A 13,085-nucleotide genomic window follows, 5' to 3' on the forward strand; every position below is an offset into this window, starting at 1 on the left:
ACCCTTAACTTAGAAAGGAAACACCTTTTGCATATACAATGTAACTTCAAGACTCCTCAGGATCTTGTATGCCACTTGCATACTTTGAAATCCCTCCTTATGATGGACTGTCCTATTTTTTAACTATCATTTCTTTGTGTTGATGGTTTTATTCTTATTGTGTTATAGGGTCTGCTGCTGGTGATGGGATGTGGCCTGCCCACTCTCCTCCTCCCAACCAAGAGAACTGGGTGAGTTTCACTGACACTCCACCTAGCAGCACACTTCCTGCAGTGCATCCAGCTTCTATTCAGGTAAGCAGAATATGGTGAGGCAATTTGTTTTACTCTCTGAACTGTGTTTTTTATCAAAATCAAAATTGTACTGAGTTGGATCAGTACAATTTTGTAATGTACATCTTTGGAATGTGGGAGGAAACCAGAGCACCCGGAGGAAACCCATGCAAACACAGGGAGAACGTACAAACTCCACACAGGTAGTTGCCCAAGGCAGGGCACTTTGAGAACAAAATAGATGGGAACAGATGAGGGGGAAGAAATGATTTGTGGTAGCTCCTGTTGTTTTAATTGAAGAACCAAACACTTACTCAAGAAATTCCATAATATAAAGATGGCTGACACTTTCCTACTTAAATCTGAATGAAGCCCATTGTCTGTGTTAAAGCAATACAAACTGACTTTTTTTTGTCTGTTTTGCAGACACTTTTTATTTATCTCTTATTGTTTTAAATTAATTAAAATTAGTCATCTTGATCGTCACTGTCAGGAAAATCGCAGCAGTCACTTTCTCAGGAGAATGCTGAAAATTGTGTCTGGAGTTACCATGATGCTATTTTTTAAATTGATCTGTTCATTGCAAATCTCCATGTTTCCTTTACAGCCACAGGTACTTTTGGTCACTGTGCAAATGGGACATTAATTTGGGTTTCCTCCATTTGTAATTTGAGCTGTCTCAACAAGTTGAAGGCCTTTCTTTTAAACCCCCCAATAAAAGTACTGAATCTCTTTAGATCTTTAACATTTATGCTGGAAATTAAATTTATGCACACAAGAAAAAGTGAAAAGGTAACTTCTGACTTGTTGGGACAGGTCGATGAGTCATATTCTTGTTTCACTTAAGCTACCTCATCAGTATGGCTAATTAAACTCTAGTATCATCCTGTGTGTTTTGATTTGTTTTAAAATAATGCTTGTCTTATGGTGGTTTTGCAGGAACACACGACGGTGAGGACTGTGGCATCTGCTACAAATGCCATGGAAATTCGTAGGCAATCCAGTGGTTATGATGATCCTTGGAAGATTACAGATGAGCAGAGACAATATTATATTAATCAGTTTAAAAATATTCAGCCCGATTTGAACGGTTTTATTCCAGGTATGTTTGCAATTAGATCCAGTGTCCAGTCTTTGCAAATTCTTACTGAACTAATTGTGATCCCTGTGTTAGAGGTGAAATGGCACTTTTAAACTCTTTTTTTTTTTAAAACACTTAGCATGCCATTGACCTTTGACTTCTTTCTTGGGATTTACCTTGGAAATTTATCAGGAACTAAAAAATCAGAATGGTGTGTTGCCTTCCTAGTGCCAGGATCAAGGATGTCTCGGAGGGTACAGAATGTTCTCAAGGGGGAACAGGGCCCAGTGTCATTCTACACATTGGAACCAACGACATACGAAGGGAAAAGGATGAGATTCTGAAGGGAGAATAATGAAAGTTAAATAGGAATTTTTAAAAAGGAGGTCCTCGAGAGTAGTAATATCTGGATTACTCCCAGTGCTGCGAGCTAGTGAGGACAGGAATAGGAGGATAGAGCAGATGAATGCATGACTGAGCAGCTGGTGTATGGGAGAAGGATTCACCTTTTTGGATCATTAGAATCTCTTCTATGGTAGAAGTGATCTATACAAGAAGGACGGATTGCACTTGAATTGGAAGGGGACTAATATACTGGCAGGGAGATTTTGCTAGAGCTGCTCAGGAGGATTTAAACTAGTGGAACTGAGAAATAAGAAAGGGATGATCACCTTATTGGGATTGTATTATAGATCCCCTAATAGTCAGAGGGAAATTGAGAAACAAGTTTGTGACGAGATTTCAGTTATCTGTAAGAATAATAGGGTGGTTATGGTTGGGGATTTTAACTTTTCATGCATAGACAGGAACTGCCATAGTGTTAAGGGTTTAGATGGAGAGGAATTTAAGTGTGTAAAAGAAAATTTTCTGATACAGTATGTGGATGTATCTATGAGAGAAGGTGTGAAACTGGGCCTACTCTTTGAGGGGGGGGGGTGGAATAAAAGGCAGGGCAGGTGACTGAGGTGTCAGAGGGGGGAGCACTTTGGAACCAGCGACCCATAATTCTATTAGTTTTAAAATAGTGATGAAAAGGATAGATTAGCTCCAACAGTTGAAGTTCTAAATTGGAGGAAGGCTAATTTTGAAGGTATTAGGCAAGAACTTTCAAAAGCTGATTGCATGCAAATATTCACAGGTAAAGGGACAGCTGGAAAATGGGAAGCCTTCAGAAATGAAGTAATGAGAGTCCAGAGACAGTATATTCCTGTTCGGGTGAAAGGAAAGTCTGGTAGGTATAGGGAATGCTGGATGACTAAAGAAATTAAGGGTGTGGTTAAGAAAATGAAGGAAGCATATGTCCGGTATAGACAATATAGATCAAGTGAATCCTTAGAAAATAAAGGCAGTAGGAGTATACTTGAGAGAAATCAGGAGGGCCAAAAGGTGACATGAGATAGTGTTGGCAAATAGAGTTAAGGAGAATCCAAAGGGTTTTTATAAATACATTAAGGACAAAAGGGCAACTAGGGAGAGAATAGAGCCCCTCAAAGATCAGCAAGGTGGTCTTTGCATGGAGATGGGGGAAATACCAAACTAGTATTTTGCATCAGTATTTACTGTGAAAAAGGACATAAAAGGTATAGAATGTAAGGAAATAGATGGTGACATTTTGAAAAATATCCATATTATAGAGGAGGTAATGCTGGATGTCTTGAAACACAAGTGGATAAATCCCTTGGACCTGATCAGGTGACTCAAGAGCTCTGTGGGAAGCTAGGGAAGTGATTGCTGGGCCCCTTGCTACATATTTGTATCATCGATAGTCACAGGTGAGGTGCTGGAAGACTGGAGGTTGGCGAAAGTGGTGCCGCTATTTAAGAAAGGTGGTAAGGACAAGCCAGGGAACTATAAACCAGTGAGCCTGATGTTGGTGGTGAGCAAGTGATTGGAAGGAATCCTGAGGGACAGGATGTACATTTTTTTGGAAAGGCAAGGACTGATTAGGAATAGTCAGCATGACTTTGTGCATGGGAAATCATGTTTCACAAACTTGATTGCGTTTTTTGAAAAAGTAACAAAGAGGATTGATGAGGATAGAGCAGTGGACCTGATCTGTATGGACTTCAGTAAAGCATTCGACAAGGTTCCCCATGGGAGACTGATTAGCAACATTAGATCTCTCGGAATACAGGGAGAACTAGCCATTTGGATACAGAACTGGCTCAAAGGTAGAATACAGGTGGTGTGGTGTGGTGGGTTGTTTTTCAGACTGGAAGCCTGTGACCAGTGGAGTGCCAAAGGATTGGTGCTTTTGGTCTTTATGTAAATAATTTGGATGTGAACTTAAGAGGTATGGTTAGTAAGTTTGCAGATGACACCAAAATTGGAGGTGTGGCAGACAACAAAGAAAATTACCTCAGGTTACAGCGGGATCTTTATCAGATGGGCCAATGGACTGTAGAGTGGCAGATGGAGTTTAATTTAGATAAATGAGGTGGTGCATTTTGGGAAAGCAAATCTTAGCAGGACCTGTACACTTTATGGTAAGATCCTAGGGAATGTTGCTGAACAGAGCGCAGGTTCATAGTTCCTTGAAAGTAGAGTCGCAGGTAAACAAGATAGTGAAGAAGGCGTTTGGTATGCTTTCCTTTATTGGTCAGAGTATTGAATACAGGAGTTGGGAGTCATGTTGTGGCTATACAGGACATTGGTAAGGTCACTGTTGGAATATTGTGTGCAATTCTGGTCTTCTCCCTATTGGAAAGATGTTGAGAGATTTGAAAGGGTTCAGAAAAGATTTACAAGGATGTTGCCAGCTTTGGAGGATTTGAGCTATAGGGAGAGGTTGAATAGGCTGGAGCGTTGGAGGCTAAGGGGTGACCTTATAGAGGTTTATAAAATCATGAGGGGCATGGGTAGGATAAATAGACAAGGTCTTTTCCCTGGGTTGGGCAAGGTTAGAGCGAGAGGGGAAAGATATGAGACCTAAGGGGCAACTTTTTCACGCAGAGGTTGGTACGTGTATGAAAAAAGCTGCCAGAGGATTTGGTGGAGGCTAGTACGATTGCAAGATTTAAAAGGTATTTGGATGGGTATGTGAATAGGAAGGGTTTAGAGGGATATGGGCCAGGTGCTGGCAGGTGGGACTAGATTGGGTTGGGATATCTGGTCAGCAGGACGATTTGGACGGAAGGGCCTGTTTCTGTGCTGTACGTCTCTATGACTAAGTGTAGAAGTCAAAGTAGATTGTAATCCTTTTTCACTGCTGTTCTTCCTAGAAGAACAATGTGCTTTCATTTACAAGTTGTTGCTGTAAAAGCAGCCATTTACAAAATACAAAAGTCTTGTTCACAGTATTACAAGTTATCATTTGTTGAGTACAGTTGAAATTTTGATTTGAGGTGGGCTGTTCACCACCCCACCCAGCCCATTTAATATTCACTACAGAAAAGTTTTTGTTGAATGATGACATTTAATACACAACTAATTTTGTCCGCACTTTGCAAAATTATCCCACTGTCTATCTATATAGAGAGAAATCTTGTGCAATGCAAGAGTTGAGAAAAATGCACATAGCTTTAGTTTTGAATTGTTAATTGAAACTAACGTTTTTTTAATAGCAAAAATGTTAGGTGCGCAAAGCAGTTCAGGAAGTATTTGAAAAAAGCTAATCATTGCTGCATCAATGGCCTCTTTCATGTGGGAGCTTAAATATATGTAAGAGGTCTGTATTCGTAAGACAATTACATTCCAGGTCTATAATTGAAGCTAATGAGCTGCACTTTAAAATTTTGCTACTTGCATTGGTGGCATCAATTTAGGCAGAAAATCTCAATCTTGAGTTCCTTGTTTTCAAGAGAATATGGTATCAAAATACCTATCTCCTCCACTTCCTCCCACTGGAGGTTAAACAAAGGTTTTTGTTGATCCAGACCTTTTAGTTGGCAGCAAAGCCTTTTGGTTCCTCCCAGTAAAATGTTAAACAATGTGCTAAGTGGGATGTGCAATGTGCACAGGCAGTCTGTCAATACTTATGAAGGATGCAATTGCAGCTGATCTCGAAGACTGATATCATTCCCCATCCTTTGTGCTAATGTACCAACAGTAGAAACAGATCTACTGGTAAGTAAAGGGAGATTTGTGTTAAACTATTACTAACTATTATTGAGACAACTGACCTTTTGTTGGATAACTGACCAAGTGCAGCAAAAGTACTGAAAATAGTAGTGCATATCTTGATGGAGGAGGAACTGAATGTTGAGCTCTTCCCCAGTAGCAGGATAACATGACTAGATACTGCCAGCTTTGCTGGGTAGATGTGAACACTTCCTCTCTCTGGGAATGTATTCTGCAATAAAACTTGGAAATAAAGACAGGTGTAAATGAAAAGGGGTAATTTATTTTCGCAATAAAATGGCAATAACTTCTGACAATGTAAGGGAGGTAAAAGCCACGTCAAACAACTTATCTGTTCTTAACGATGTGCAGAGCTGAGATATGGCTGAAATGACAATGTTGCTCAGTACAATGCAATGTAACATATAAAATCACTGACTTTATCGTAATCATTTTGTGCAAGTTCCAAGTAGTTTCCAAATGAGTGGCTATTTGACTCAACCATCCTTTGTGTTAGATGTGAAAGACCGTTTTGTGGCAAAGGGATGGTGTTAAGAAATCTGTTGGTGTCTAACTGCCAGAAACCCAGGGACATGAAATGTAGGGTGCAAGTCATCTTTAATTTACTGGTCCCTCATAGGAGCACCTCTGAAATGTTGATGCCCTTATGAGGGAATGCATGAAATAACATCCACGATACATCCCTCTATTTGACCAAACCATACACAAATCAGCAAGCTAGAATCTGTTAGCTCCATTATTAACACAGTACTGTATGCATGCTTCCCACAATGTAGGCTAGCAGGATCTAAAATGCCTATAAGTGTTTTCATATGATTAGATCATTTTATTTAAGTATTCACCTGATCTTTTACTGAATTCAGGATTGTCCAATGTATGTTTTTCAGTGATAGCTCATTGGGTACCAATTATTGTGTAATTTGTACTCTCAGCTTCCATGTATTCCAGATGAATTTGCATGCTGAAATGATTGTCAGAACCGAAGTAATGTTCAGTAATCTAAAGTTTGGCATTGTTCACCACCTTTAAAGTATTTTTGTGCAGAACTTACCAATGTTAACTAGTATCCTGGCATGGATTTACCAGATGTAGCTAATTACAGAAAAGAATTAAACATGTTTTGACATGAGATTTGAAACTTCAGAACTATAATTTTGATCCAAAGAATTAAGTTCATACGAAAAGTTAAAGTTGGAGAGAAGTCTCTAGTCATTTGTGCTATTGAGGGAAAATATTGATTAGAGCTGACTAAAATCAGGCTCCATTTACCCCAGTTTAGAGGGCTACTGGAAACAAATTACTAACTCCAATTAGTAAGGAAGTGCAAGCAGGTTCACTAATCACTTTTAGGGAAGGAAACTGCCATCTTTACCTGGTCTGGCCTACATGTGACTCCAGACCCACAGCAATGTGGTTGACTGTTAACTGTCCTCTGGGCAATTAGGGATGGGTAGTAAATGGTGGTCTAGTCAGTGATGTCCGCATTCCATGAATGAATAAGACAAAGTGCAGCCTGCTACCTCAAAATATGAAATAGTATAGGTTCTGGAGATCAGAGTAAATGGAGGCTGCAGCACTATATGCAGAAAAAGTCAATAGACTACACTTGTCGAATTGCAATGTCTTTCAGCCTTAAAGCCATCACTTACTTCACTCTTGCTATATTTTTGAATCTCTATCAGAAAAATAAATTAATGAACATTACAAATCTTAAAAAAGAACAGAACAGAATGCACGGAGTCATTTATTATGAAAAATTCTTACCAAGTCTGTTACCAACACGTTCTTCTTGCAGGATCTGCTGCTAAAGAATTTTTCACAAAATCCAAACTGCCAATTCTTGAACTTTCTCATATTTGGTGAGTACTAATATCACTTGATTGATATTTAATGGATGCAACATTTTTAAGCATTCCCATAATCAACAACTTTGGAGGGAATTAGAAGCTCACAATGCAACTTCATTGAAGTGAGCACTGGGAAACATTCTGATGTGCAGGAAATATGATGTGGAGTATTTTTTCACTACAGTAAACTGCTTGCAATCATTTCCTTTTCAGTATCTTTTTAGAGTGTTACAGTCCTCCACCGGTCACCATAAAGTATGAAATTTTTGAACGGAAGTGATATTGCCTTTTTTTTTAAGAACACATCTATACCAGGCTGTGTATAGTTCATCAAAAATCAGTCAGTCTGGCTCCTTGTGTAACAAGTAAATAGCTAGGTTATTGCAAGCAAAAAGCTGATAATCAACAAAGGGTTCAGTCTGTGCAGTTGAGTATTTATAAGGCACACTTAGATTCTTGACTAACAAGTCAGAAGGCATAGGAATATGGAAAGAGAGTTGATGCTACAGTCAGATAAGCTGTGGGCTTATTGAATGGTGGAGTAGATACCATGCTCCTAATTCCTTCATTCATGTATATGTTACGGGATCCCTCTCAGCCTGACTATTGTTTTCCCTATTGCTCCTTCATAACTATTGAAAGGACACAAGAAAACCAAATTGATTGAAGGGATGGAAGAATTAGATCACGAGGAACAATTCTATAAATTGGAAAAGAGAAAGTTGAGAGTTGATGTGACTGTGACTGTTTTTAGGATTTCAAAGGTCTAGGTCAGGTAGTTCATGTCAAACTGTTTCACCATATCCAAAAGAGGAGGAATGCTTGAAGTAGGGTAAATTCAGAACTAATCTGGATAAATTATCTTGGTGAGTAAATGTACAGTTTATTGGTTTTTAGATTCCCTCTGAAGACATTTAAGATAGAGGAAGTGATTCACTTAAATCCAAGTGTTGTAAAAGCATAATTAACGCTTCATTCCTTCTACACTATATTTTAAGTGCAGCATGGTTTGGAGAAACTGATAACCTTGGTTTTCTGATTCTCAGTACTCTCCTTGATTGAATTTTTCAGTAGTGTACCATCAAGAATTTTCAGTGTTTACGAAGTTTCAGTGATTTTCAATTTTAGCATTACAGTAGCTATCCTCTTGTATTCTGTGCAGTTCCAACTATTCATTGCTGTGTTTTTTCATGTAAAGATTAATGTTACTCCTTTTTCCAGATACCTGGAAAAAAATGCCAAAAGGTAGCGCACAAATCTGGAACTTCCCATCCGACATTGTCTTTTGGGCAATTTCCTGTTTTTGGCTTCAATGAGCATGTATAGTCAGTCTCTACTTCACAGGCTGCTAGTTTTGGAAATGTGAACCTTGAGATTTTATTTTCTTCTTGGGTTCCAGTATCCTTAATACATTTGTGTATTTAAGGACTGAACTAATTTTTATCTCTAACATGTGGGTTGAAATCCTGACCACTCTACTTTGTGTGTCTGACAGAAAAATAATTGGATACTTTCATCCAATTTCTAGAGAATCTTTTCACATTCACCATCATTCCTCAGTCAGCTCTAATTTCAATCAGATGGTCATCTGGTTGTGTGGAGAAATTGAAAGACCACAAAAATGGTTCAGTCAGGGCTGCTGTTTTTAAGAAATTGGTTTGAGTGCCCAGACAGAGGTTTGGGGTGGTAATCGTAATTCCCCATACATCAAATATCCTTGTTGTAATGAAGGCAGTGTTTGTAACAAACGTTTCAGAAATATTGAATTTGTCAGTGTTTGCTTTGTGATTCAGGGAGCTATCAGACTTTGACAAAGATGGCGCTTTGACGTTGGATGAGTTTTGTGCAGCTTTCCACCTAGTAGTGGCCAGAAAAAATGGCTACGATTTGCCAGAGAAGTTACCGGAAAGTTTGATGCCAAAGTTGATTGATCTTGATGATGCAGGGGGTAAGTAGCATTTGATTTCCTCTCTAATCAAGGTAATAACAAAAAAACTGAACCTCACCGGGGAAGTATTCTGGTTATCAACTAATTTAACAGCAGAAATGTTATGATCCCAAAGTGTTAAAATTATTTGCTTGGTTTTAAAATGTTGTAATTGGAGATTGGGTATTTAGTAATACGGAGTATAAACTGAATAGCACAATAGCTTGTCGTTTGTGGAGGTTTTAGCTGTAATGGTTCATCAATCTGGTTTAAACCAGTTCAGTGAAACCAGACCCTGTGAAGCTAATATCTACACCTACACCTCCGTATGCATTTGTAGAGAGATACATCACTGAAAGGTGCTGCTCGTCAGAGAGGTGCCTCCTTTATTAATGGCAGACTTCAACCTTGTAAATAAGGTATCTATTGATTTGGCTTTGGGTTTTGTATTTGCTAGATAAAGAAAATCTAACCTTAACTTGAGCGCAATCAGCAAAATCTGGGTTCTGACCTCTTAAGTTTCACTCAAGTGTGAAAGCCCTTTAACTAATGTGCTTCAAATATGGTTTTTGTTTTGCTTAGTTATTCTTTAAAGTTCATTTGTTTGGTCTTAATGGCTGTTAGAAAGTTTTAAGCCTTAAATTTTCAAATTGGAGGTAGTGCTTCAGGGAATGGCTGTTTATAGAAAGTTAACTGAATTAATTCATAAGCGCTAGCCACTCAAAATGATGCACTTTTGACCAGATATGTTCCACTTGTACAGATATGCAAATAGCTACATGCACATTGGTTATGGGTTTCCTATCTTTGGATCAGTTGTACATTTTGCCATTACACATGGGCACTTAAGACCATATAAGCATTATTCAAAGACTAACAAAAAAGTTTACTTGATATTGTGACCAATGTTACTCCTTCAAACAGCCTTACCTGAAAGCAGATTGAGATATTTCTTTTTTTTTACTGTTTGTGGCCTTTTGCCATATACAGTGATTGACTATCATAAGAACTACACAACTTAATGCCATCTGTGGTGTGCTTTTAAGTGACAAGTTGTCACACAAGTTATTGTGTGAATAAAAGTCGTCTTTACAAAGCGTATCTTTTTCATCATATCTTAAAGCTGAACAACCAATTAATTACTTTTGAGTTACAACCAGTTATGCTCAATGGCCATTGAACAGCAACTGTCTCTTTTGATGGGAAAATGAGCTATAAAAAACAATGGAACTATGCTCTTCAGATAATGAAATAAGATTTTTTGTGTCCACTTGAACAAGTAGATTCTGTCTCAGTTTAACTTTTCATCCAAAAGACCAATCAGTACAGCACTTGCTTAGTACAGGCTGACTCTGTATGTGCAGTACGAACAGTGCATCATCAAGCCCTTCGGGTTTGCATAAGTGTTACAAACTGAGCAAAGCTAGCGTTGTAAATCAGAGTTCCAAACTGCTGCAATTAAGGAATTATGATTCATTTCCATGTATGAAATCGCTGCTTGAAATTTAATCTGGAATAAAATCCCTGAGAGTGATTTCCTGAATGTGTGAGAGCCTTAGGTTTTTTTTCTTGAGGTTCACTAGATTGACCCCAAAGATGAGGGGTTTGTTGTATGAAGAGAGATTGAACAGTTTAGGCCTTTACTGTCTGGAATTTAGAACGAGCGGAGATCAAATTGAGGTATTCAAGATGATGATAAAAGGTGTGGATAAAATAGACGTGGAGTGGATGTTTCCTCTTGTGGGACATTCTTGGATGAAAGGATAAGGAGTAGCAGATTTAAAACTGAATTGAGGAGAAACTGCTTTTCTCAAAGAGTTGTGAATCTGTGCAATTCACTATCCAAAGTGTGGTGGATGCTGGGACAGAGTAAATTTGAGGAGTTTGACAGATTTTTAATTAGTTATGGGGAGAAGGCAGGTAAATTGCAATGAGGAGCATATCAGTCAGGATCGAATGACTGAGCAGACTCAATGGGCCAAATAGCCTAATTCTGTTCTCATATTTTATGAACTTTAATGTAAAGCGTAAATGTCAGTAGTGTAGGGGAGTAACAATACGGACACTGTTGGGTGTTAGATTGAGTCCGTGATTTTCTTGAATGGGAATTCCATTGGTGGTAGTAATGGAGAGGAATAGAGTAGAGAATATACATTTTCATAAAAAGACAGGAGGAGTAATTGGGCTACTATAATCCATTTCCAAGTAGCAATAGCCTGGACGTTGTTCATTTCCTTCCTGTTGAATGTTTTGCTGCAGGAAAAATAATTAAACGAGACCTCCTTTAGAATAAGTTGTCTTTTTAACCCTCGCACTTTGTGACTTGTTTGATTCGTACATTCATCAACTTGTTTACAACTGAATGTCATACTGTTCTTATTCACCCACCTTCTGTTGTAGGAGTTGCTGATCGGGCTTCAGAAACTGGCTTCTCAACCTCACCGGCAGACGTGCCCCCTAGCAAATCACCATCGATGCCCTCACTAAACCAGACGTGGCCAGAACTGAACCAGGGCAGTGAGGTTAGTAGCTGATTTCTATTGTATTCCATTGATATGCATCCATCCTATTGCAGGTTATCCACAGTTTCTTGCAATCAGACAAGATCTTCCTTTTCTCCATTACTGGGTGGATACAATGCAACGTGTAATTATAACAGAGAAGTGAACTGCAAGGCAAGTGTCATACCCAAAAATAAAGCACAAATGCATGAAAAATTAGCTTGTTTATTTTCTTGAAGTAGTTCTGTGCTTTAAAGTTAAAAGGATATAACCTTGGAGAAATCCATTCCAGATTGAGACCAAATAGCCTGACTTGTACATTTTAGTTTATCCTTTATTGCTGGTGTAAAATACTATTTTCATCTTCTTTTAAGTTATTCTTGCTGCATTTGCTACTGTTATTCCATCGACCCCGCAATCATCATTTCTTTCCTGGGTGCTGTGATTCCCAGTTTGAAGGCAACGTACAATACTATGAACTTATACAATGATCATTTTTATGTGAGTTTAGACTGAGTGCGAGAGGGATGATAGATCATTAAGAGTGATTTTTTTTTTATTCAAATCTGAGAATTTCTTGATGGAAAGCAACTTGATGGATCATCAAGTGCAGAAACCTTATTGGCAATACAGTTTCCTTTAGCATCTTCATTCCTTCAGCTGAGATCTGTGAAGTTGGTTTAACAACCACTATACACTGACAATTACCTTTTATTTTCAATGAGGTAGCCTTTGTCACAGCAGTAGGGATTTGGATCTGATATTTCTGACATGTAAGGTATACTCTTCATTGGGTACACCTAAAGGTGTCAGAGTTTTTCCCTCTCTACCCCTCTTACCTATTCACACACCACCATCAAACACATTCCCACGCTCATGCTTTCTCTTTCTCTCCACAAGTGCAAGCTGATTTGTGGGAATTTAGAACCTTCAAAGAGTAGTTCAGCCAAGTGGTGTTTCATTTCCTGAATTCCCAACTCTAATGTAGCTGGAGAAAAAAGAAATGTTTTGTTTCTTCTGTCCTTTACTCAGTTCCACACAATCAAGTTCAATGGGTTTAATGCAGTGATATGGCATTTGGGGAAGGTTTGAATTACTGGTTATATAAAAATATGCAGTGAATTCATAAGCAATCTTGCAAAAGGTAAATGTTTTGAGCATGTCATGAGAAAAAAAAATGTCCTTCTACATAATTTAGTCTCCTGACTAACTTGAGCTGTCCTGATGATTACAGAGCAAATATTGTCTGTGTGTGTGGGTCTGTGTGTGTCTTTTGTTAATTAGTTGGGGGTGCAGCTGGAGAGCAGTCTGTGCTGATAGGGGCAGATTCAGATTTCCTTAATAGTAGATGCTGGTCCGTAAAAGGTTCCCACAATC

General features: G+C 38.5%; 1 protein-coding gene across 7 annotated transcripts in view; it reads left to right on the forward strand.

Moving 5' to 3' along the window:
* The window catches only part of reps1 (RALBP1 associated Eps domain containing 1), a 60,558-nt gene that overhangs the window by 29,241 nt on the left and 18,232 nt on the right, over nucleotides 1–13,085 (forward strand). For all 7 annotated transcript variants that reach the window (XM_072580331.1, XM_072580328.1, XM_072580329.1 and 4 more), the window contains exons 4-8: nucleotides 169–293; nucleotides 1,212–1,374; nucleotides 7,229–7,292; nucleotides 9,074–9,228; nucleotides 11,608–11,729. In XM_072580331.1, coding sequence (XP_072436432.1) covers nucleotides 169–293; nucleotides 1,212–1,374; nucleotides 7,229–7,292; nucleotides 9,074–9,228; nucleotides 11,608–11,729 — 629 coding nt within the window. The remainder of the gene's footprint in view (nucleotides 1–168; nucleotides 294–1,211; nucleotides 1,375–7,228; nucleotides 7,293–9,073; nucleotides 9,229–11,607; nucleotides 11,730–13,085) is intronic.

This window comes from Chiloscyllium punctatum, chromosome 11 (genome assembly GCF_047496795.1).
Source record: "Chiloscyllium punctatum isolate Juve2018m chromosome 11, sChiPun1.3, whole genome shotgun sequence".
NCBI classification, from domain to species: Eukaryota; Metazoa; Chordata; class Chondrichthyes; order Orectolobiformes; family Hemiscylliidae; genus Chiloscyllium; species Chiloscyllium punctatum.